General features: G+C 29.5%; 2 protein-coding genes and 1 non-coding gene across 3 annotated transcripts; 2 read left to right on the top strand and 1 right to left on the bottom strand.

Annotated features, from left to right (window-relative positions):
• The first annotated feature begins 2 nt into the window (after window positions 1–2).
• Sulf1 (Extracellular sulfatase Sulf1) lies at window positions 3–21,262 on the top strand. Its single transcript, XM_070643648.1, has 10 exons — window positions 3–644; window positions 13,664–14,997; window positions 15,359–15,436; window positions 16,783–17,109; window positions 17,178–17,638; window positions 17,692–19,153; window positions 19,215–19,528; window positions 19,599–19,811; window positions 19,878–19,938; window positions 19,997–21,262. Exons 2-10 carry the CDS (start codon window positions 14,243–14,245, stop codon window positions 20,121–20,123), a joined length of 3,798 nt encoding a protein of 1,265 aa, XP_070499749.1. The 5' UTR covers window positions 3–644; window positions 13,664–14,242; the 3' UTR covers window positions 20,124–21,262.
• TRNAI-AAU (transfer RNA isoleucine (anticodon AAU)) lies at window positions 16,665–16,738 on the top strand. The gene has a single exon. It is a non-coding gene; the product is annotated as a tRNA-Ile (tRNA).
• Window positions 21,263–21,391: 129 nt separating the features above from the next.
• On the bottom strand, window positions 21,392–26,146 carry Cc2d2a (Coiled-coil and C2 domain containing 2A). Its single transcript, XM_070643624.1, has 5 exons — window positions 24,536–26,146; window positions 22,680–24,476; window positions 22,140–22,627; window positions 21,955–22,069; window positions 21,392–21,899 (listed from the first exon to the last, which is right to left on the bottom strand). Exons 1-5 carry the CDS (start codon window positions 26,144–26,146, stop codon window positions 21,711–21,713), a joined length of 4,200 nt encoding a protein of 1,399 aa, XP_070499725.1. The 3' UTR covers window positions 21,392–21,710.
• Between the last annotated feature and the right edge of the window lie 290 nt (window positions 26,147–26,436).

The following is a 26,436-nucleotide window of genomic DNA, read 5'->3' as shown; positions in this document are numbered from 1 at the left end:
CATTGATTCAGACGTAGATTTATTTTCTGCATGCGAAAAGGAATAAGCGCCAGTTTGATAGTTTGAAAAAATACTACATATTGGAAAATAATTAAAGAAGAAGAAAAGATTAATCTTTTGATTTTACATTTGCATTCGGATTTCAATCCTTAAAAAGAAGTTTTCTCTTAAAATTTTTGTTGTATTTGCTGTCGAGACATCTTTATAAATATTTACACTTCAAATATATCAAGAAAGAGAAGTCAAATATTCACAGTGATTAAATATACAAAAGAATTAAGTGGAAAGATTGATGAAAATTCTAGTTCAGTGAAATCATACATAAAAAAAAAAATTAATTCCCAAAAAAGTTGAATGAAAATCTTAGATAAAGTAAGATGTGAAAACTGAGAATATTCCTTAAGGTCACATAGTCGTTAAAACGTGAATTCCTATCTACGAAATAATATTTTTGTGTATAGTGATTAAATTTACTGTGTCGTAGTCGTACTGAAATAACTAAAGAAAGACGAAAAAGGCAATAAGAAGCCGAAAACAGTAATTAATGCCACTTTAAGTGTTTCTCTTCTCTCTTTTTCTGGTGATTAATTTTTTTTCCTTTGAAAATATTTGCTAAGGAGCAAAAGAAATATACTTCTTTATCGGTGAGTTTTTATAACTGCTGACATACACTAATATGCATCATAAAATACTTATCATGCAAAATACATTCACTTATCCAGTTTTTTGTTAATGACTGTTACCATTCAAAAAATAATTTAATGTATTTTTTTTTAATTCAACAAAATATAAAGAAGTGTTAAGATTAAGATTCCTTTGGGGTTGTTCACTTATGTCGTGATAATATTCAGGTAAAGTGAGATCATGAGCTGTATAATTCCATATAATAATAGACCTCATTTGTGGACGATTCATTTTTAAAAGCATAAAAAAAGTGTATTGTGCGTTTCAATACAGGTTCTATAAATATCGCATTATGCATGTATATATAGTTCAGTTTTTGTCTCAAAATCCAAATTTACATATGAAGTTTTTGTTCTTTATTCGGTTGCTCAAAACATGTGAAAGATTTAAAAAAAAAAGCAAAACAAATATCATTTTTTAAAAGCAATGTATCTTATTTGAAACAGGTTTGAAAATAAATATGTTTAAGTACCTATGCTTAAATCACTAACTTATTTATTTATATATTGAGAAGCTAAGTATTATTTTAATAATACAGCATTGTAATTCAGTCCGGATTATTCAATGGAATTCTTAATACATTGTCCTCCGAATTTAAAAATAAACTTAATGAACAAACGTCGTAGATTGTTAATAAAAAAAAGCGAAATGATTAGTTAATAACAACTTCACGAATTTCTAATTAGACCATTTTGTTCAAAACATTTTCTTTCCAGTCATTATTTGATTATAATGTTTTATAAATTTTTCTTCTTTTTTATGGAACAAAGTACTAAATAGGTAAAAGTTTTTGTGGATGAATATTGGCAAACATTTGCTAAAACGGCAAATTTATGTACTTTTAATGAGGGTAGAATGAAAAAAAAAAAGGAAATAAAATCACATAAACTAGAGCAAGGTTTTTGTTGAAAGAAAAACAAAACTCTACGGGTAGGTTTGACTCCTTGCCATATATTTATATCTATTGGTACACATGGTTACATTACAATTTGTTTTCTCATGCATAAAATCCTTTTATTCAAAGAAATTCAAGGTGTGAAAAATAGATATTAATTTATAATCTCATGTAGGGATACATAAGATGAGAAAACATGTTATTACTTACTCTTACATACCAGCCAAATATGTGTTGTACATCGCATACCTGAAATTGGTGTTTACAACAAATAACTTTCAATTTATTCTTTCCTAGATTCTTATTTTCATCATCATCATCGCCATCTTCAAGATGTTGAAAAATCGTGTGAGAAATAATCAAATTTTTGGATGATTCAAATTCCAAAGAACTCTGATTTATTAAATTGCTAAGTTTTGTAAATTCTTTAATTCTGTGAAGAAATTTCATTGATTTTCAATCAGATTTGGTTTCAATGTCAAGGCTGGAAAATTGAAATTGATACTTTGGATCAGCAGAAAAGATTATATTTAAATGATAAAAATGAAATGAAGCAAAAAAGGAAGGGAGAAGAAAATAATATGATAGTCACGACGGTGTATAACTTTTACATCAAATGCCTATTGGCGTGAAATTGCACAATCAGTTTTGTTTTAACGCTCGAGTAAAAAATAAAGAATTCGATCCAATATTTTGTACAGCTTCGTGCAGTTTTTTTTATTTTGTTTTATACTTTAATGTAATACGGATGGTTGAATTAAATTTAAGTAACATGTGATCTGACTTATACGAAAAATGAAATATTTTTCAGCACATTTATTTAATTTTGGAATTGTGATACTTAACAGAAGTTGAAAGATTTCTCAAAAATTCTTGTAAATTTATTAAAATAAATCTGAGTATGAACTCACATCATACACATGAGAAACAAACTCCATTCGACCTTTAAGGCCAAGTATATTAATTCTATTTCATTTTGTTCTCAGTTTCATTCATGTCTCTCCTTATGCATTTAACTTCTCAACTTCATTCAAAATTACTTAAACGAACAAGAAATATCAGACGGAATCACACAAAAAACCTGGGTTTTCAAGGTCATTAGTCAAAAAAATTGTTCGGTAAGAATGACGAGATATATGTATACATAACGGCGTCAAAGATTCTGATCGATTACCAAGCCTGAAAAATAATCGAATCCAATCAAGTGCTGGTGTATCTTTTTATATTGAATAAAATGATACTCAATGGACCTGAAAGATACAAAAGCCATAAAAATTCTATCAAGTTGATGAGTTTCACACTTCATGCTCATTTCCACACCATCAGATTTTGTTTCAATCAGTTGTTTGTGAACCTTTTTTCTTTGAAATATCCTAAAACAATAAGGAATGCTTATTTATTGAGATACTTAATATAATTTCTCAAAAGCATCTAAATTCAAAATCTTCAGCATGTGTAATCAACAATCAAATTTAAAACGTATTTAATAGATATTTTAGTTATGTTAATGTTCCCATCTCCAAACATTTCATTTGTTTGCTTAAATTATTTGATACGTGAAAAAACTCTCCTTTTATTGTTTGCTATAAGATTCATGAAGTGGAATGAGTCCTTCCTAAATTTTTTATATTCCACATAAACTCTGACTCATTCAGAAAGTTAAAAATAAAAAATATAAAACCTGATATTTATGAGAAATATTTATGAATGAAAGATTAGTCACCGGCGAAGTTTTAAAACTATTCAATACAAGATTAGGGGTTTCTTTTGGTAAATTTTGATCAAAATTTCGGACATGTTATCTTTAAAAATTTCGAATTTAGTAGATTTGTCAGATACAATCTCAATTACTTCGCTGGTCTTACATTTCAATTTTGATCTATGGCGTCATTCAGATGTGGCAACTAATTTCCAATACCAAGTGCAATACTGTCTCTATCGACAGCTTCAGATCTAATAACATTTCCAGACAATCGAAGCCAAAAATTGATACAATTCTATGTTGCTCCTACATTTGTACTGATCTCCTTCTCTTTTGAGTCCAAAGATGACTCTAAGGATCTTCATCTCAAAAATCCAATTCCTCAGATAAAACTGTTAATATGAAAAGATATATTTCATTCCATAAAATTAGATCACAATTATAGTAAATCTTTTTATTGGAACTACATCGCACAAAGATATGAAAACATAATTTTCTCATGAACAATTCTTGAGATATATTATTGAAAATTAAATCCATTATAATTCAAAGCATGCACTCTTGATTGTATGATAAACATAATATGTTTCATCTTAATGACACTTACGAGCTTTTAACATCAAGAATAATATCATGTGAACATGTATAATAATATCAAGATTTTCTCAGAGAGACAAAGTGGCGTCAACGACATACTCCGTAAAAATGTTTCTTCTTCTTATTTACCCGATTTCTTTTATAATCTCATCATCTGATTGTACTTTAATTCCATTATGTCTTTCATTCATTCATTCATGGGAAGTAGAAAAATTGAAATCTATCCCACAATCAAAGCTAAATACATTATAAATATTAAACAAGAGAAAGAAGCAGAAAATTAGAATAATTTCTATTAGCTTTTTCTTGTTACAATATAATGGGTTTGGTTCTTTTCAAGATGCATAGCAAACAATGAATCGCCCACTCTATTGACTTGTAATGTTATGAATAAATGACAATTATTTATTTACCTTTCTAAAAATCAGAAAACACAAATGTCTGGATGAATAAATTTTTAGTTCTGCAAATTTGGAACTAATGGATCTTATACTTGAGTAGAATTCTCCAGGAAGAAAATATAATATTTGATTAGGAGAACAAAAGACGTTTATGAGAAAGTAATTCTTACAAACTGCTTTTCAGTTTAGGATTATATCCAGCCCACAACTTCCTGTTTGTATGTAAAGTATGTAGCGCATTATTTCCCTCTAGAAATAAAAAAATGTTCATAGTATCTCACAAAGTAAGTGCTGAAAACAAAAATTTACTGTGGGCAGCGATAATCGTTCAAATTATAGCCACTAACTGTGAGCTTGCAACTTTTTTCTTTTATTTTACGGCAATGACACGCGCATTTTATGGAAATTGAGATGAGTGTAATAAAAAGAAGATAGGAAAAAATTGAGAAAGGCTCCCGGCTAAGTTTAAATTGGTCTCACTCATATAGCCACAATAAATCGTAAATTTCAATTTACATTCTCAAGTGACACATCACAATATGAGACGCAGCGAATTATTTATGAATAAAGTGAAGAGAAGGTCCATGAGTAATTGGAAATACTTAATTTGAATTAGATAAAAAACATGTGTAGCTTTTAAATTTATGAGCATTTTGCGTTACGCTTCTAACTGGTTTTTAAAAAGTAAAAAAATATGTTAGAGATTGAGATATTAATAATAAGGACGTGATATACGGATTATATGTTTACCTTCATTTAGATTATGAACTAGGTATATGTATATATGGATTTACGTTTCTTTTTCAAATGTCTAGGTAACGTATTAAATGCTTTTGCTTTTATTATTAATGATAGACATTGGGTTCTATCTAATACATTATCACATCTTGTACTGAAAGATTTATACATAGAATTTTAATCAAACTTTAATAATCTTAAATGAATGGAATTGAATTTTTTTACGATGTTGATAGATTTTCTTATGATTGATGTTTATGCTTACTTTATTGAAGCATGTTAGAAAATTGGGAATCAAATCAACTACCGAAAAGATGATATAAACAATGCTATAAGTAAAGATCCAGAATTCTGACATCGATGTACATAAATGATATTTCAACTAATATTATACTTTAATTCGAATGACACAAATGAAAAAGTGTCCATTACGTATACTTAAATGTTCCGTCACGGAAACATTTATTAACACCAAATGGATCATTTGTAACAAATCTTTGTTCATATTAAATTAAAGTTGATTTTTATGAAATCTTCCAGTGTTGCCCAAACTCTTTTGTGAGCAAATTCAAGTGGAAAGTCATGATCGAAACCACAAATTCATGGCAGCACACAAGTGTACCGTGACACACAGTTTGGAAAACACTGTTAAATGCTCGTAGCTTCAGCAAAGCTAAATTTGCAATAATCATGATGTTTTCTGATTTTAAAAAATATTGTGTAAAAGTTTGAATTATAATTTCGAATATGAAATTTAGATTTAGTCTATCAGATTTTATGTCACATAGAATTCATATTTAACTGCCAATTGATTCTTTTATATCGTTAAATAAAACTGGGGAAATTTATTTTTGAAGAACAGCAACGTTTTGTCAACAGTATGTAATAAACATTCATATTGTATTAGAACAAATTTTTCAGATTCACATCACACTTAAGAATAAACGTGTATAAAACGTAGTGTATTATTGCGTCTTGAAATCTACGTGTACTGAATTCATATAATTCGCAAATACATACCTTTCTGCACATTGAAAAGCATATTAACCTATAAAACTCCATTTCATCTCACTTTCATAATAAAATATGATTATTATGAAAAGAAGAAAAGGAAGCAATAAGTAAAGGATGTAATTTCTGTTGTGAAACGAATTTCCAAAACGTTGGATTACTAAGAAAGAGTATTGTACATATCGATTTCTTGTTCAATGCGAACATTTCCTTTTGACAAACAGTCTTAAAAGCTCTACAGTTTCATAAAGGAGACTTTATGCCCTATTTAAAATTCCTTATTTGTTATCACACGGGCTGTATAGTTTTTGGGGTCATGAGATGCATATTGAGGCAACGTTTTTGCAAAATTATTCGTTGTTTTGGATCTCGAAAATTTTGATGGCAATATATTGACTAAATTATTCTAATAGATTGAGAAGCTGTCAATTAAGTTTATTTTGAGCAAATTTATATGAAAAAAATTGGATTCTGTGCTGAAAAAAAAAAATTTGAATTGAAAAAAAAAAATCGGAACTGAAAAAAAATAAATTTAAAAAAAAATTGAAATAAAAAAAAAATCGGAACTAAAAAAAATTACTGAATAATTGGAATAAAAAATCGAAAAAAAAAACGGAACTGAAAAAATAGGATTAAAAAAAAATTGAAATAAAAAAAAATCGGAACTGAAAAAAATTGGAACCGAAAAAAATTGGAACTGAAAAAAAAATGGAATCAAAAAATGAACTCAGAATTTAAAAGAAGAAAATTAAATTTTTATTAAGAACAAACAAACAAAGAAATAAAACAAATTTGAAACCAAAAATTTCGGAGCTTCAAAAATTTGAAACCGAAAATTTCTGGAACCGAAAATTTCCAATTTCAAAAATTTGACAAAAATTTGAAACCGAAAATTTCCAGCTCCAAAAATTTGGAACCAGAAACTTCCAGCTCCAAAAATTTGAAACCAAAAATTTCCAGCTCCAAAAATTTGGAGCCAAAAATTTCCAGCTCCAAAAATTTGGAACCAAAAATTTCCATCTTCAAAAATTTAAAACTGAGAATTAAAAAAAAATTTCCAGGAAACTGAAAATTTCTAAAAATTCGGAGCTGAAAAAAAATTGAAATCAAAAAAAAAATTTGGAACTGAAAAAAAATTAAAAATTTCCAATTGGAACTAAAAATTTCCAGCTCCAAAAATTTGAAAAAATAAATTATAATCAAACTCCAAAAATTTGAAACCGAAAATTTCCAGCTCCAAAAATTGAAAATTTCCAGCTCCAACTGCTCCAAAAATTAACCAAAAATTTCCAACTCCAAAATTTGAAACTGAAAATTTCGAAAAATTTGGAACCAAAAAAAATTTGGAACAAAAAATTTCAACTCCAAAAATTTGTCACTAAAAATTTTCAGAACTGAAAAAAAAAATTTGAAACCAAAAATTTCCAGCTCCAAAAATTTGAAACTGAACATTTCCAACTCCAAAAATTTGGAATTTCAAAAAAAAAATCGGAACTGAACCAAAAATTTCCAACTCCAAAAATTGTCAAAAATTTTCAGTTCCAAAAATTTGAAAAAATTGAAAATTTGTTCAGTTCCAAAAATTTGAAACTGAACATTTCCAACTCCAAAAATTTGGAACCAAAAATTTCCAGCTCCAAAAATTTGGAACAAAAAATTTCCAACTCCAAAAATTTTCAGCTCCAAAAATTTGGAACCAAAAATTTCCAACTCCAAAAATTTGAAACTGAAAATTTCCAGCTCCAAAAATTTGGAACCAAAAATTTCCAACTCCAAAAATTTGTCACTGAAAATTTTCAGTTCCAAAAATTTGAAACTGAACATTTCCAGCTCCAAAAATTTGAAACCAAAAATTTCCAGCTCCAAAAATTTGGAACCAAAAATTTCCAACTCCAAAAATTTGAAACTGAAAATTTCCAGCTCCAAAAATTTGGAACCAAAAATTTCTTGAAAATTTTCAGTTCCAAAAATTTGAAACTGAAAATTTCCAGCTCCAAAAATTTGGAACAAAAAATTTCCAACTCCAAAAATTTGTCACTGAAAATTTTCAGTTCCAAAAATTTGAAACTGAACATTTCCAGCTCCAAAAATTTGGAACAAAAAATTTCCAACTCCAAAAATTTGAAACTGAAAATTTCCAGCTCCAAAAATTTGGAACCAAAAATTTCCAACTCCAAAAATTTGTCACTGAAAATTTTCAGTTCCAAAAATTTGAAACTGAACATTTCCAGCTCCAAAAATTTGGAACCAAAAATTTCCAGCTCCAAAAATTTGGAACAAAAAATTTCCAACTCCAAAAATTTGGAACCAAAAATTTCCAGCTCCAAAAATTTGGAACCAAAAATTTCCAGCTCCAAAAATTTGGAACCAAAAAATTGGAACTGAAAATTTCCAACTACACAAATTTGAAACTTTAAATTTTTCAAACTATTGGAACTGGAAATTTTTATTTTCAAATTTTTGGAAAAATTTTCTATGACCTCACCACGTGAAGGTGGAGTAGGTTAAATGAGCATTGGAATGTCATACATTCTCAGAAAGTAAATTCTAAGAAAAATCTCTTTTCCTGCACAAATGCTCAAGTTGCAAAACATCCAGAAGAACTTGGTGTGTATCGCTCCTTCTTAAAATCGTATTTTATACGACTACTTTCAGCTTCCGATCCTTAAATTCCCATCGATCAGTTAATTTGAGAAAATTGTTCATGCTTAATAAAAATTATTTTCGTTGGTCTACGAAGTACTTCAAATGACAAAATTAATAAACTTTGAGTTCCAACTAAATCTTGTTGTATGGAAGAATCTCCTCAGTCTTCTAATGACCCTATACGATGTGATGTCTGACTGTTAACACCTCCAAAATATTTGAAAATAATCCTAAATTTTATTAGGAAGTAAAAAGCTCATGTTATGTTAAATCCTTCTATGCTTAAATTAATACTGAAGAAAAATTGTAATTTTGATTTTTTCAATGGTTGCTTTGATTAAATTTTTCCAATTTTTTAAAATTTAATGAAATTTAGTAGAAAATCCTTTTAAATCTCAATGCTGATGCATTGAGCAGCATTGTGTAGATGTCATAATGTTTTCACATGATATTCCAACTTTCTGTCAATAATTTTTTTAATTATACTGAATCTTTACTAAGTGTGAATATTCTCATAAAGCGTGATCCGCTTTATTACTGTTTTGAATTTATTATTTCCTAAACGTGAGATCCAAAGAGAGAACTGAACTAATCATTTTTACTAAAAAGAAATGATTAATAATGGAGCAAAACGGTCACATCCGAAAAAATGTTTAGCTTCCGCACACAAAGAAATAATTGATTGATTAAATTAATATGGAACTTCTTTCCAAGCTAGTAAAAATGCACAATTCAATAATTTACAAAAAGTAATTGATGTTAGAACAAGAGGAAGCTGATGAGATTAAAAATCTACAAAAAGAAAAGAAAAGAGTGCTCCAAAGGAAGAAAAGGGATAAAGACCTCAAATTGATTACAAATGTTCCTTTCAATCAATCCAATCCAGCTTCTTGTGATTAAAGGATGAAAGTTTGGTATATCGCAAAAGAGCATTAATTAAATTTTTTAAGATATTTTTGGAAAAGAGTGGATGTTTATTGCAAAATGACCTGTTCAAAATATTACTTCTCTCCTCGAGATTGGAGCCGAATTCAAAATCATGGGCGAGTACCAAGCAAAACAAAATTTCTTATGATTGCTGCAACGGATGGATCGGGGAAGTTAGAGGGACCGCATCTAGTTACTGCTGCAGAAGGTAACCAGTACAAATGTAGAAGTTGAAAAAATCACTCTAATGAGAAGCACAACTGGCCGGAAAATTTAAGTCTAAGAAAAAATCAGAAGTAAGTAATTAAGTAAGGTGCTAAAATATTTATGCAAAATTACGTGCGAAGCAAAATAGCAATTGATGTTTTGGAACGTAAATGACAAAAGCAGTTTTAATAGAAGCAAAATCACTTAGCGTACAACCGTATAGGGCGAGTTTCAGGCTACATCTGATTAAATCCATGGATCATAATTGATATGACTCACCATGAAGACCATTGACCATGAAGAATGTTGACCATGAAGACCGTTGACTTTCACTTCCTTCAAGACCTCTTCCGACTTCAAAATTTTGCTTCCCCAGTTGAAAAAAAAAATAAAAAAAATTATTAGTTTGGTACAATAAATTTTGAAGTTCATCGGAGCAACCTTTGATTCACTGATTTTTCATGTTAGAAAAATTTAAGGAAAATGAAAATTTAAAAATGACAAGAAAGAGGATGAACTATGCTTTTTTATAAAATAAAAAGCAACTCACCATAAGTCCAATGTCTAATCGATTTAAGAACGTTGACCCTAACTTCCTTCAAGACCTCTTCAGACTTCAGAATGTTTCTTCCACTGGCAAACGATATCGTTTATGCATACATTCGGCTGTTGATATAAAGATGAGGTACCACTCTGCGAACACAAAATTTTGTCTCCATCTTAAACATTTCTTCTTTCTTGATCTGAAAAAAATCAAATAAAAATTACCTTAGAAACTGGTAAAACAAAAAAAAATATTGCAGCAACCATTGATTTTTCATGCCCAAAAAATTTAAGGGAAAGGAAAAATGAAAAGTCAAGAAGTCATGCACAAAATTGGCAGAAGGTGTATGTGGAAGAATTTTGAAAATATTTTATACTTACTTTCAGCTTCCGATCCTTAAATTCCCATCGATCAGTTAATTTGAGAAAATCTTCATGCTTGATAAAAATTATTTTCGTTGGTCGAAGTACTTCAAATGACAAAATTAATAAACTTTGAGTTCCAACTAAATCTTGTTGTATGGAAGAATCTTCTCTGTCTTCTAATGACCCTCTACGATGTGATGTCTGACTGTTAACACCACCAAAATATTTAAAGATGTTGCTCCTTCTATGCTTAAATTAATACTGAAGAAAAATTGTAATTTTGATTTTTTCAATGGTTGCTTTGATTAAATTTTTCCAATTTTTTAAAATTTAATGAAATTTAGTAGAAAATCCTTTTGATTCTCAATGCTGATGCATTGAGCAGCATAGATGCATAGATGTTTTCACATGATATTCCAACTTTCTGCAGCTTAATAATTTTTTTAATTATGGTGTGAATATTCTCATAAAGCGTGATCCGCTTTATTACTGTTTTGAATTTATTATTTCCTAAAGTGAGATGCTGTCAATCATTTGATTAATAATGGAGCAAAACGGCACATCCGAAAAAATGTTTAGCTTCCGCACACAAAGAAATAATTGATTGATTAAATTAATATGCTTCTTTCCAATTAGCACAATTCAATAATTTTGTTTATTTTTCTCATTTTCCTTTCATTCATCCAATCCAGCTTCTTGTGATTAATTTATCGCAATTAATTAAATTTTTTAGATATTTTTAAATGTTTATTTGCAATATTACTCGTTTTCAGCAGCTACTTATCTACTGAAATATTTGAAAAAATCACTCTATGAGAGCACATGAAAATGTGAAAAAATGCAGACTAAAATATTTATGCAAAATTACGTGCGAGAAAATAGCAATTGATTATTTTTGAAATGATGTCGATGACTCATTAAACGAATGAATCTTTAAAATATTGCTCATATGCACTACATTAATCTTCAAACTGTATGCATGTTTTATTAACATAAGTAAAATAAAATTTGTTAGGCATTTACAACTATATAATTGATAAATTTTACTCATTGACTACCTAAAAGTAATAAAAAGAATTCCAATGATTTCAACATATATATTAAAAAACTTCTTCCAGTAAATAAAGTCAATAAGTTGTCGACATTACAGAGCAAGTTTTCTGAGACGAGACCATAATATGATGCAGTTTACATTGACTTCATTAGTAGTTTTGGCTCGAATCTACAAATTTTTAGTTTTTTTATCTGTGCTGCGTCATTTTTCATTACAAATTGTAAGTGAACTCATTTGTTACGTAAATGACACATCTAGATGGAATCAGTGATGGACAATCTTCTATTTTTCGCACACTCGACCGAAACCGCACAAGAATAATACTTTATAGCATTAGTGACGGTACACTAATGTACACAGGCACACAGGTTTCCCAACACTGGTTTAGACCTAATAAATGAAAATAGAAAACTAAAAAATGCGAGAAATTTTAATTATTGATCTTGACTTTGTCTCGGTTAATGAATTCTTATGAGCTAGTAGAAAATTTGAATTTGTTGAAAAAATCATTAAAATATACTTAGTAGAAATAATCAGCATATATAACAAGGTCAGGATCATTCGCACATTCTCACGAAGCTGTAGCTATTATAATAATAATTTAATTTGAAATTTTGAAATTTTTTGTCTAGAATACTGAATTATCAAATACTTTTGAATCTTGTATACAAAAGTCGATGCTCGGTTTTATCAATATTTTTAAAAGGTTCTTGGCAGGTCGTTTACGAGTTTTTATGGCGCCAAAAAGTTTTATTTTCTTGATCTACATTTCAGCACAGAGCATTTCATACATAATTCTGTAGTCGTGCAGCAACTCTTTGATTTCACTTTTTAGTTGTTGCAAATTTATGAGTTTCACAGATTGGAGAAGTGAATGAAAATCAATAAAATAAGAAACTGGAAATTAAAAGGCATTAAAACTTATCGCTGATTTCTCTGACTCATTAGAACATGCAAATGTGATGCTAGGCTATATTTACTTAAGATGTCTTCTTCATTAATTATTGAAATTTAAACTCTTGTGACTATCTTCAAAATTGCAAAAAGAACTTAGCTATCCTCTTATTTTAGCTCATATACCAACTTCATATGGTTCTTATTTCTGTAATTCAAACCATTTTATTCCTTTGTAATGTTTGGGTTATTAAATGAAATACAACACTAAAACAAGACTAAGTATCAAGTAAAAATAAAACAATAAACGCAATAAATTATGACGGAAAAATATTCTGGATAAAAATTCACGATTCTTATTTCAGTGTAAATCACAATACTTATTTATTGATAAGAATATTAAGAAGAACATCCTTACGGATTTAATAAATGAGATGTTTATTCTATGAAGTTCTAAACTAGAATAAAATATTCAATATTAAAGAGTCAACAACTATAAAAGGGGAAAATCAACTTACTGATAATTACTAATTCGCAAATATAATTTGAATTTTAAACGACAGTTGATGTATTCTCAACAATTTTCAACCAATTGATTATTCAAAAATTAATCCAGTTAAAATAAATGAAAAATTGAATGTGGGATACCTAATTTGCAGTGAATGGACAATACCTTGCATATACAATGCCGTTCCATTCTATAATCATACAAAATTACTGTTTTACGATGTTTCAATAATTAAGTACCAAGTGTCATACGTAAAACATTTCTCATATGTTATTTCACAATTGTTCTTGTACGTACACATTTCACTGAGGTTTGAGAATGGAATTTCAATTATTTTATGAATGGTGAAGCACTTCATTGTAATTCTACCTGAAAAAGTACACTCATGAATTTATATTTTCGTATGCGCAGATTCTTATACTAACCTAAATAAATGAATTAATTAATATGGGCAGTAAATTAATCAAATGTATGTTTTTGTTTCTTTCAGAAAATATTTCACCCTTTGTCTGTCTGAGATAACATCCAATATAAAATACAAAACATCAAGAAGAACTAAAAAATAGTTTCTCATAGGATGTTTCTTAATTAATTAACTCGAAGAACAGCAGAGGCAAAGTCATTAACACTCATAGTACCAGCATGTCTTCAACACTATGGTTATAGAGAAGAGAAAAAAATAGGCGCGACAAGAGCGATTAAGAGTAACAATTTGCTGAAGTTGGAATGTTAAACAACAAATCATTTAATTTAATTATTCAAAGCGCGTATCAATTAATTGACATTTTATAAGTAGTGACAAGTTTATTTTAACTCAATTTGATTTTATTCAAATTTAGTCTCATTTCGATTTTATGTGATGAAAATTTGAATTGCTAATATGGTAAATGGCATAAAATAATAGTAGCAGAGCGGAAAATAGGCAAAAAATCATCACCATCATGTTGCTCATATATTAATTAATTAAGCAATAAGGTTTTGAATATAAATAAGAAATATAAATAAAATTAGTGAATTAAGAAGCAAGAGCAAAAAAAAGTTTAAGTGCAAAAAATTAATCAGCATCAAAATGTTAAGAACATCATCTACATTATTAAATGCGTCATTGATTTTATTCATCATATTTATGATATTAATAAATATTAATGATGGTTTGATATCTGCTAGTCATAATCATCATAAACGTGGTAATCATCGTGGAAGAGTCAAAAAGAGTGGAAATGCAGGAATCTTTACGCACGCTGATGGTGGTCCGATACGGAATAATCCATTCATGCCAATGAAAGAGCGAAAACCAAATATAATATTGATTCTAACAGATGATCAGGATGTAGAGCTTGGATCACTTAATTTTATGCCAAGAACTTTGCGTCTCTTACGTGACCAGGGCGCAGAATTCAGACATGCTTATACATCAACTCCAATGTGCTGTCCTGCACGTTCGTCAATATTGACTGGCTTATATGTACATAATCATCATGTATTCACAAATAATGATAATTGTTCTAGTCCTCAATGGCAAGCTACACATGAAACACGTTCATTTGCGACTTATCTTTCAAATGCAGGGTATCGAACGGGTTATTTTGGAAAATATCTTAATAAATATAATGGCTCATATATTCCACCCGGTTGGCGTGAGTGGGGTGGCCTTATAATGAACTCTAAATATTATAACTACAGCATCAATATGAATGGTCAAAAAATAAAGCATGGAAATGATTATGCCAAAGATTATTACCCGGATTTAATTGCCAACGACTCTATTGCTTTTCTGCGTCAATCTAAACAACAAAATCATCGCAAGCCAGTGATGTTGACAATGTGAGTTTTAAATAGTTTATCATTTGTCGTCATCTATTTAAAATACGAAAACAGCATTTTTAAGTCATGTAGACATTATTTTAAGAATCAAATTTTTCATTATCATACCTACTTATATTAGCCGTTCAGAAATTAAGATTATGTCGGACATTTAGTAAAACTTCAATATTTAATTAGTTTTATCTCGAGCAATACTAAGTAGGAGGAGAAGTCCATATGGAATTTAGTTTCTTTAACCTTTTTCATTGTCTTAAATTATCAACGATTTAAAGAGGTCGACAAATCACCGAAAATGTGTTGATCAAGACAATACTCGAAATACTAAATGCTTGTATATTAATGCAATAAATTCTATTTCCAGGTCGTTTCCCTCATGTCATGGTACCGAAGATTCACATCCACAATACAGTCATTTATTTTTCAACGTTACTACTCATCAGTAAGTATTTTCGTAATTTTATCTTGTTTTCTATCTTTATCCTGTTAGTATAATTTAAAATTTGCTATAATTCGACTAGCCACATTCGTATCAAATTAGAAACAGACAATTAACTATGTATATGAGGCAGGGGTGTAGCCAGGAGGTGTTGATTAAATTTGAACCCCTCTGTGATTTGAAAACAATGCTCGAAAATTTTTTAAAAATTATTTAAATGCCAATTTCTAACATTTAAAGCATATTCATAAAACATATGCATAGCATGGACCCTCTTTAAATTATGGTGTAGCTATTTTTCAGTCATAGAGTGAACGATGTGTCTTGTATCTCTAAAGAACATACAAAATAAATTAAAATTGTATCACGCAGCAAATTGTTTTGCATTCTAAAAACTCTCATGCTCTTAAATTTTGAAAGCTAGAGTAAAATATTCTACTAAAATCCCATTCAACGCATTTTTTGCTAAAAGCAAATAATAGCCATAAGGACAAAATAGCAAATCAATTCCTTTTTCAAAGGAACATTTTAAAAATCAACAAAATAAGGGAATGAACATGTTTTGCTACTCTGACCATTAAATTGACATAAATTTTAGAAAACAAATGAAATATTTGACAATTGTTTTGTTGAACATATGGAAGGAATACTTGAGTATCATGAACACATTCTGTATGTATGAATTTAAATGCAAACATGTTATTTCTGATTGTTGAAAACTTTTTACAGTTTTAAAGACAAACAATTTTTTAAAAATATAAAATTTATTATTTTACTTTACAAAATAAATGAGGAAATTTAACCAAAAAATTGATTTTGTCCATAAAATTAAAAATAAATTTGGCAATGGAGATGTAATTCTAGTGGCTCAGCGGTTTTGACCAAACAAAAAACATTTCATATTAAAAATTTTATTACACTATTTAAATAAATAAAATTGATCGTAAAAAATTTATCAATCTTTCTAAATGAATGGATTAAGCCAAAAAATAAAAATTTCCACTATAAAGATATAAAAATAGAACATAAAATTATAAAACTTGAATTTCCAATTTTTATATGTATATCATATCTCTGAACGCAATTTAATTTTTCCTTACTCAATCACATAGAAAAATCTTTTTTCATACTCATGCATGATAATCTTATCTTGTAAACCAGAATATTCACTCACATGCTTGTTTGAGTTTAAAATATTTCATTGAGCCAAACGTAATCAATAAATCAAATCGGCCCCATAGCTCAGTTGGTTAGAGCGTCGTGCTAATAACGCGAAGGTCGTGAGTTCGATCCTCTCTGGAGCCAATTTTTTTTTTTCTAAAAATAACTTTTTTTTTACTTTTTTGCAGCACTCCGTCATATAATTTAGCACCAAATGAAGATAAACAATGGATATTACGAGTAACGAAGAAAATGGAACCGATTCATAAAAAATTTACTGACATTCTAATGACTAAGCGATTACAAACACTACAAAGCGTTGATGTGGCTGTTGAGAGAATTTATCAAGAGCTTAAGCAGCTTGGAGAACTTGATAATACATATATATTCTACACTTCGGATCATGGATATCATTTGGGTCAATTTGGCTTAGTTAAAGGCAAAAGCTTTCCTTTCGAATTTGATGTTCGAGTACCATTTTTAATGCGTGGCCCAGGTATTGTTGCAGGAAGTTTGTAAGTCATTTTGACCATCATTTTCCAATTTTGAGTAATAATTCGAAATCATTGTCTATGGAATATAGGGTTGAAGAAATTGTTCAAAATGTAGATTTGGCTCCTACATTTTTGGATATTGCAGGCGTTCAAGTACCTCCTCATATGGATGGTAAATCAATATTGCCATTAATAATTAATCGACATCGATCAATAAAATATAAATGGCCGGATACATTCCTTATTGAGAGTTCTGGACGACGTGAAACACCTGAGCAGTTAGCAGAGCAACGTGCTAGAGCAGCTGCTGCAAAATACAGTCAAATGTTAAGCGAAACTAACAATAAAATGGAATTGACATTAATGAAAGAAAACCGAACTTTTGAAGAACTGAAAAATAGAGAACATGATGCAAGTTCTCATGAGGTCGAGGAGGACATCGATGAAGACGATGATGAGGAATTTGATGATATTGTGGACGAAAGTGATTTCGATGCTGAATTACAAAGTGATGAGCCACACAAAAGTAGAAGAAAAAGGCAACGAGAAGGTAAAATTTCATATTATTTTATATGCATAAAAATATTTAATTAATTGTTACAGGTTTTACTCATCTTGACCAACATCGGACATATTTTGATAATGACTTGCCTCCATATCAATCAAAAATTGCACGTCTTAATGTAGAATGTTCGGATCCTACATTACTTCAAAATTGTGTAGCAGGACAAAAGTGGAAATGTATTAATGAAGAGGGAAGATGGAGGAAGCATAAATGCAAATTCCATAAAGAAGTTCAAGATCATCTTCAAGAAATTAGTAAATATCTTACAGCACAACAAGCTCGTCGAAATTGTGCATGCTTTACACCTAATGGTGTGGTTTATACAAAGATTAAGCCAGAAAGAGATCTATTTCATCAAAAACAAAAGCGCAACCACAAGATTCGATCTAAAAGAGATGTTGAGGTTGAGGAAAATTACAATTCTAAATTACCTCCAGAATTCCTGAATCTATTGCGTATGGATGATGTTCTTGATGGTCTGGAAAATAAACTTTTTGAAGAATTAGAAAATGTTAATGAAGAGAAGCATTCGAGAAGGAAGCGTGATGCAGATTACATAACTCAAACTATTGATGAACTTCATTCAGTTCTAGTATCATTAGAGAAAAAATATTTAAATAATAGCACAAAAAATCCAGTACAGTGTTTCGTTGAAACATCTGGAAAAGTAAATTGCTCAACCATTGTGTATGAAAATGAAGAAGCATGGCGTCAAAGTCGAATACAAATTGATATGTTGATTAAAGTTTTAAAGGATAAAATTGGAAACTTGAAAGATATTCGAAAGCATCTAAAAGAAAATCGACCTGCAAACATGACATCTGTCGATGATGATATTTATGATAACCTTAATACATCAACCGAAGATTTTGATGAAAACATTGAAACTCAATCAACAACAAAAGCGACATTACATCAGCATCGTCATCATCAAAGTAATGTGAATGAAAGGCGAAGAAAGCAAAAAGTTTCCACAACTTCTTTATTTACGACAATCGATGAAGCAACAACAAGCATAACCAGAACTTCTGAATATGACGAATCTTTCAATACATCTGTGACACAAGATTTTTCACCTGAGGAAAGTTCAAGTACTATCCAAACAACTAAAGTATCATCGACACATAAGCCTCGAAACAGAACAAGATTTTTCAAAACTACATCAACAACGTCTATTGCAATAACAACAGCATTGCCATTTATACCAACTGAAGATTCCATTTCAAGTACATTATCTAATAATTATGATGAAGTCTTATCAAGTGAACTGACATATGACAATATTACTTCAACAACATCCCAAATGATAGAATCTTCAACAAATTTAAATCCTTTTGACATACAAGGATCTAAGTCATCAAAAAAACATTCCAACCGTCAACAACATATTTTTGCAAATAGTGTCAATCATGTTGTAAATATTACCTCAAGTGAGAATGAAAACAATTCAACAAAGAGCAGTTTACCAGCTGAATGCTATTGTGAGCCTGAAGCTGAAAGGTTAATAGTAATAAAGTATAATTTAAAGGAAATAAAACTAATGAATATTTATTTTGTACAGCTCACCTTTGCTAGAAAAAGAAATTGCTCGTGATGCGCGCAAGAAGCTGAAAGAAGAGAGACAACGAAAAAAAGAACGTAAACGTAATAAGAAGGCAAGAATAGAGAAGGAGTGCTTTGCTGAAAAAATGAATTGCTTTAGTCATGATTCAAATCATTGGCGTACTCCTCCATTTTGGGATGATGAACCATTCTGCTTCTGTATGAATGCAATCAACAATACTTACTCATGTCTGAGAACAATTAATCAGACACACAACTACTTATATTGTGAATTTACAACAGGTCTAATAACATTTTACAATCTCAAAAAAGGTATTACGCACTTTATAAGTAATTTATTGCATTCAGTCAGTTATCTAAGCAAACTTGTTGTCATTTACAGATCCATTTGAGACACAAAATATGCAATCATCTTTAACAGTACAAGAAAAGTCATTTCTACATGATACTCTTGAGCACATGAAAGGATGTAAAGGAAAAACCTGTTTACTGCCAAGACGACATCATCAACAAATTAATAGCAATACTCAAGATAATGAAGAAGTTGTTAATAATGTTAATGCAATTCCTCACAAGGGGTCGAAAAGAAGATATGGTAATATATAAAGTTCAAATTATATCCATTGATATATGACACACATTTTTTGATATGGGTCAACAGGAAATGTCCATTTGGTAGAAAATGAAACGTCAGAAAATCAGCCAAAGAAACGACAAAATAAGTAAGTCCTTAAATTATAAATACTATTTTAAGAAAAAAATTAATACATGCATTGACAGATATGGAAAGAGAAAAACTTGGTATGAGCAACAGCAAGCATCATCAAATCTCAGTTCACGCTCAACAACTAAACGTACTAGAGCTAATAACCGACGATCAGTTTTAAGAGATTCTGTATTCTATTAAAGATTCTTAAGTGCAATGTCTGATTATTTATATAGCAACGACATCCCAGCATGAATTATAGGAATAATAACAGATAATCATTTTGCAATTAATTATACTGCAAGAAATCAGCAAATATAGAAGTCTTCTATAAATCCCTACCAAAGCTTTGTCATTAAATATTCAAAAACCAAGTAAGCAATCTTAATTTTTGGAAATAATTGTAAAATGGTTCAATGCTTGTTATAACTCTTATTATACTATAAATTTTGGTAATATTGAGGTATTAATTGAAAATATTTCTTACCTTCAAGTGATCTCGAAGCTTGCAAATTCTTTGACTCAAATGTTTTCCTTTCTATTTTTATTTTAATCATTTCTCCTGCCAAAACTGCCAATTTCTATGAAATTATTTAAATGCAAATTTATTTGTTGCAGAGTTCGATGCCGACTTGAAATTCCTCTGGTATGCTAAAAACTGATTTAAACCTTACAATTTTAATCAGTTTTTAGCAAATTCAAGTCGGCATTAATACCTGAATTTTATTGTAGTCATGATAATTTTAAGTAAATTTTTTCGCATTCCTGTCAATTCTTAGCAGTTTGAATACTTAGAATCTCTGAAAAATCCTAACTCATCACAAAGTCTTTTGAATGAGTTACTAAAGTCTCGTCGACAATTGTATCAGAAAGAGTTCATGATACAAACCTATTAATATTATTTTGCTCTAAATACCTCCTTTTAAAAACCTGCATATACTCTTAAATTACACAATATCTTCATACGCCCTCGTAAAAGTTAAAAATCTAAAAGCAAAGCCTAACTTTTTGTTTTTTTCTTTAGTATATTGAACTCAAACTAGTTCATAAAAATGTAATAAAACGAAATACTGATTAAAGTCAGTCCAATATAGTAGAATACTATAATTAGTTGCTTTTTGTTCATTGTATATAATATCTATGAATATGAATACATAAAGCTATCAAATAAGTATAATATTCCAGAAATATGACAAAGAAATATTAATATAGAAATATCTAATAAAATAGTGACAATCTAATAAAAGCTTCAATGAATGCTAATGAATTTAAATAAACTGATATGATTTTAAAATTTTAAGCAGTAATAAAGGACTCAGTGCTAATTAAAAAAATCATTTTTAAATATTATTTAATTGTGCTATGAAATCTGAAATATAAATTTACTTCTTTTTAGTTTTATTTTATTTATTTCAACTTATTCCAATAGTAAATTTAAAACTGTAAATAATCATTTAAATATTCGTCAAGCTAATTAAGTTTAAGATAACCAAAATATACCTAGCTTATAAATTTGTGAAAATAATTTGATTTCGTTTACAAATAAATTTTATTCTGTCAATTTTTGTGCGCATCTTAATTTCTATGCTATTTCTTATGTGCATGCTCTAATCCTATGGTGAGCAAACTTAGTGTCACCAGACATTTTTGAAAATTCCATGAATCGTATGTCGTGTGCGGTTAAGGTTTACCATCAAGGTGTTCCGCGAAGAATAAAAAGTCACTCACCATTGCTATAAACCTACTACCAATAATTTAAGAAAACTAATTGGATTCACTTGTTGAGATTCATGTTTTAGGTATGAGGGACATCAGGAATATCCATACTGAGAAAACATTATTTGCGTACTCTTTCACGTATACATTTAATGCAAATTCGACCTTGTTATCAAGATTTAAATGTATGCCGGTATTTTTAATTTCAGTTACAATCGAAGACAGGTTTGAGTACTTGGAATTAATTGTAAATCCAATAACCTTAATAAAAATTGAATAATAAAATATTGTTTTTATTGGTATTGTAAGTCCTCACCTTGTGATTGGCAAAAAGTGTTTTGAGCATCTCCGCATGATCCTCTAAATCGTTCTCTAAGCACACATCATTTTCCAATCTAATCAAAATTGGCTTTAAATTCTCACTAACATACCTATTTTTTTTTTAATAATAAATAGACGATAAATCATAAAGTCATGATAAAATGAATAAGTGCCTCATACCTATTCCAAACAGTCTTTCGGTGTGACCTCCATGAATTAATCTTTTTAATAATTTTTCCATTAATTGTTCGCTGTAAATCTTTGGTATCAAAAGATCTTTCGTAACGAAAGTTGACATCGTGAACAGTTCCGTTTGGAATGTCTACCACCTTCTGAAATAACGGTCTCCAATCAAAGCCTCTATTTATATCAAATTGTGTCATAAATACGCGTTGCTCTTTCTGAATATTAGCCCATACATTATACTGATTAACAAGGCAGTAGCATTTTATAAGTGGACAATAAATATCTTTGCAACTGTATTTTCGACCACTAGATGGATCTATTATGAAAAACTCATTTGCTTCACGGATTAAAACAAAGCAACTTTCACCACAAGTTGTACTAGATCCAAGAATAAGCCATGCAGGATATCCTAGTTCCAAATAAAAGCAAGCTAATAATACGCCAAGATCTTTATTTGACGAAGTCATTAACCCAAGGATGTGCTGCAAAAAAATAAATTATTTAGATCTGATAATATTTTCAGCCTTAACTTACATAATTTGATAGCCAAACACCATTTAAACTGGTGCAACTGCTATGTGTGGTGCTCGCATCATGTTGTGTTGGAATTAATGATACAAATCTTCTTATCATTTGCTCTGTTGAATCATTTTTTTCAAAAGGAAATGATAAAGGATTAAGTAAGCGAGTCAAACATGCTCGTTTTCCGCTTAGTAAAGTAACAAGTGGACTCCATTTTTTAGTTCTTAGTGGAAACTCAAGTTTTAGTTGCTCATACCACAATTTAATATGCTGTTCAACATGAATAACTTCAATGCATTCAAGACCTGAAGATATTAATTGTGGTATTTCCACTGTCGGTTCGAGACTAATAAATAAGCTAATGTACGTTTTCTTTGACAAATCAGGTAAGCTATCAATCGCAATTGGAGTTTGATGATCTGCTGGTGAAAATTTTGGTTTTGTATATCCAACTAATACAGATGGAATTGAAATTTCAAATGTTCCTTCGATCCTTTGATTTGTGCAAATATTAATAATGGGTATCTTCAAAGTACCTAACCATTTACTTGTAATTCTTTGATACACTTCAGCCACATTGTCTATTAGATCTTCAACAACTTCATCATATAAATCGATTGAAAGACTTCTTTTTGCATCATCAGAATCAATACTTAGTGGAAGCGATAACTGCTCGTTCCACATTGGATTCGTTCCTTCAGATGATGAGGTTCGACACGTATGATGGTGATCTTTCAAAGATATAGCAACAAAAACGTGCGGATGTACACTGGAATTCTTGAATGGAATAAATTTACTTGTACCCTGAGTTGATAAAGTGCTGCTTTTGCGGGAGGAAGTTTGTGTTTCCTCACAACGAATTGGAACATTTGTTGCACGTACAACAGTTACTACAATATTGAAATTTGTAACTTCATTTAATTTGCAAGATGCACGTGATGATGTGACGCGACGAGTTGGCTTGAGAGGACGTTTTGGACCAAACATTTCAAAAAAGGCTGTTGAAAGTGATGAAAAGGTTGGAAATTCATCACCAATTAAAATATTTGTGTTCATTTTATCGCGATTAAGATTCTCGCAATGATTTGTAATAATTTCGTAGACTTTACGTAAATACTTTCTACCGCGAAATCTTTGAAGGTCAATTGGATCGGCAATTAGAGATTCATCGATTATATTTGTATCTTTATCTTTATCAAATTCCAATTCTCTTTCTAATTGCGGAATTAACTTCTTGTTCTTATAATTCAAGTCATTTTGGTACCGTGCTTTTAAGATATTAAACCTTTCAATAGAATTAAATTCTTCTTTACTTATAAAGGCAAGTTCTTCCTCATTCAAACGAAACAGATCACTTTCAGGTAAAGTTGAAGTACCTTTTGAAACATTACTCTGAGCTTCATCATTTTTATTGTCAACAATATAGTGCACTAATTTTTGTGCATCAGGATCTAACGGATTTAAGAGTTTCTGATCAAACCATTGCTGCAAAACGTTTTGTGAAATTGAATCACTTTGAAGCTCTACTTTTTTCGAAATCATCATATCGTTTAAACTTGATTCATTTCCAATCTCTTCGTCCTTATTAATCCATCCAAATTTAATACCCAAGTTTCCGGATGTACTTATTAATCTTCGGCTGCTATTTCTGCGAAACGATGAAAATCTTACGTTCGAGTTTCTTCTCTGTAAACGTTTCGATGAAAATGTATAATTTGTCACTTCCATTTCATTGAAATTCTCATCATCTTCAGGCAGTGGAAGGTGAATTTCTGTTACTCTCCTTGTTGAGGATTTCATCTCCATAATCTAAAAAATTGTAAAATTTAAAGCATATTTTTATATATTTTTAAGTCTCAAGAACTTACAATCAACTTTAATTTTTCTGGTATATGCTTTGTGAGCTTTAGTACAAATGCAGATTGTATTGCAATAGAGAAACTTTCATTTAACTTAAAGTTTTTAGTGCTTCCAACAACTTCACCATCAACTTCCAGTTCAATGCAATAAGAGACTTTACTAAGCTTCTTAATTTTCTCCTTGGACTTATCTTGATCATTACGTATTAAAATGATTTCAAGTTTCGGATTGTTTGTCGATATTTCATCATAAATATCATTTAATTGACTCACAATCTTATCAATTACTGGCTTTTTAGGCTTTTGCGCAATTTCATGTGAATCTATTACTTTATCAGATTGACTAATGCTTTTAATGTGATCTTTATATCTTTGTTTTGCTGCGTAATAATTTTGAAATTCCTCATTAATCATTTCATTTAGTTCTGTGTCATACTGTTGCTGTCGTTCTGCTTGCAAAACTTCAATATCGATATCCTTTTTATAAATTTTTATTGTCGCATTAGTAAGTGCGTACTTTTGTTGCGAGCGAATATCCTTTAAATGCTTCCAATTTTCTAAAAGGCTTTTTAAAATTTTCTGGTCATAAAGCTCTTCAGCATGAAGCTTGTTACGAACAGTTTTAATCTGCTGGGTGATGGAAATATCGTCAACTTTTGATCTACTTAAACTTTCTTCTTTCGCTTCTCGAAGCTTTTTCAATTTTGTTTGCAAAGTTCCAACAACATCAAATTTCTGTCGCCTTTCATATTCACTAAAAATTTTCTCAACAATTTTCTCTGCATAATGCTCATTTGTGAATCTTTTATGTTGTTCAAACGTTAAGTTTGTTATAAAGATTTTCAAAAACTTTTTCTCAGTAATGATTTTATCAATTGGCTCAAAAGTCATTTGTGTTGGTGGAACGTAAATTGGTGTAAATGTTCTATCACATCGCAATCGATAAACATCATCACCTGTGATTTTTTCAAAGTTCTTGAGTTCACCTTTGGCAGTAATGAATTCTGTTGAATTACTTTCATTCAGACGATCTAATAATAAAAGCATATTTGAGTCTCGATTGATGACTGGTGGATCATTAGAAAAAATTCCATCATCATCTTCTTCAGGACAGGATATATTTTTTTCTTCATCATTAACTTTTCTAAATGAAATTGGATTAGCTTTAGGATAAAATAGCAATTCAAGTTCATCATATGAAATTCTTGTTATTTCAAATTTGTCAATGACTGATTCACAATCCTGTCCAATATATGTGGAAGCCATATGTGTATTTGGTGATGAATTGTTTGAATGTTGTTCATCGGATTTTTGAGATATTTCTTCGTCTTCCTTTTCACTCTCATTCTCATTTTCAATTTTTTCATTTTTATGTAATTTCTCAACATAAAGAGGAATTGATGAAAATGGATCACAGAAAAAGTCAATTTCATCTTGTTTATTTCGAGCATACTCATCATCATCATTGAGATTTTTGACTTTTAATATATTTTCAATTTGAATATCTTCCTTCAAATACTTTTCACTTATTTTACGAATCTTTTTATTCTCCTGTTTCTTATTGACTTGTTGTTGCTTCTTCTTAGTATTTTTCACCTTCTGCTTCTCCTTTTGTTTCATTTTAATTTCACTTGACATAATGAATCTGAAATTTTTAAATAATTTATATTTTTTGTTTTGATGTTAAAACTTGCCTTTGTTGCTATGAAAATTCGTTGCTATTAGAATTTTGTTTCCTTTTTTAGGGTTGCCATGAAAACAAACATCAACAGGTGGTTTCGAATATTTTAAAGCTAAGTCTACCCTCATGCATGGATGATGATTCTGTTAAAAACTATTAAACCAATTGATTTTAAATTCACTTTACTCTTTCAAAGGGAAGAAAAGTTTAAAAAACGGGGCGTTAAGTT

Source organism: Chironomus tepperi, unplaced genomic scaffold, assembly GCF_022539635.2.
Source record: "Chironomus tepperi strain 1889 unplaced genomic scaffold, CSIRO-AGI_Ctep_v1 contig_323, whole genome shotgun sequence".
NCBI lineage: Eukaryota > Metazoa > Arthropoda > Insecta > Diptera > Chironomidae > Chironomus > Chironomus tepperi.
Note: the sequence above shows the minus strand (reverse complement) of the source record. Positions and strands in the feature narration are given on the sequence as shown.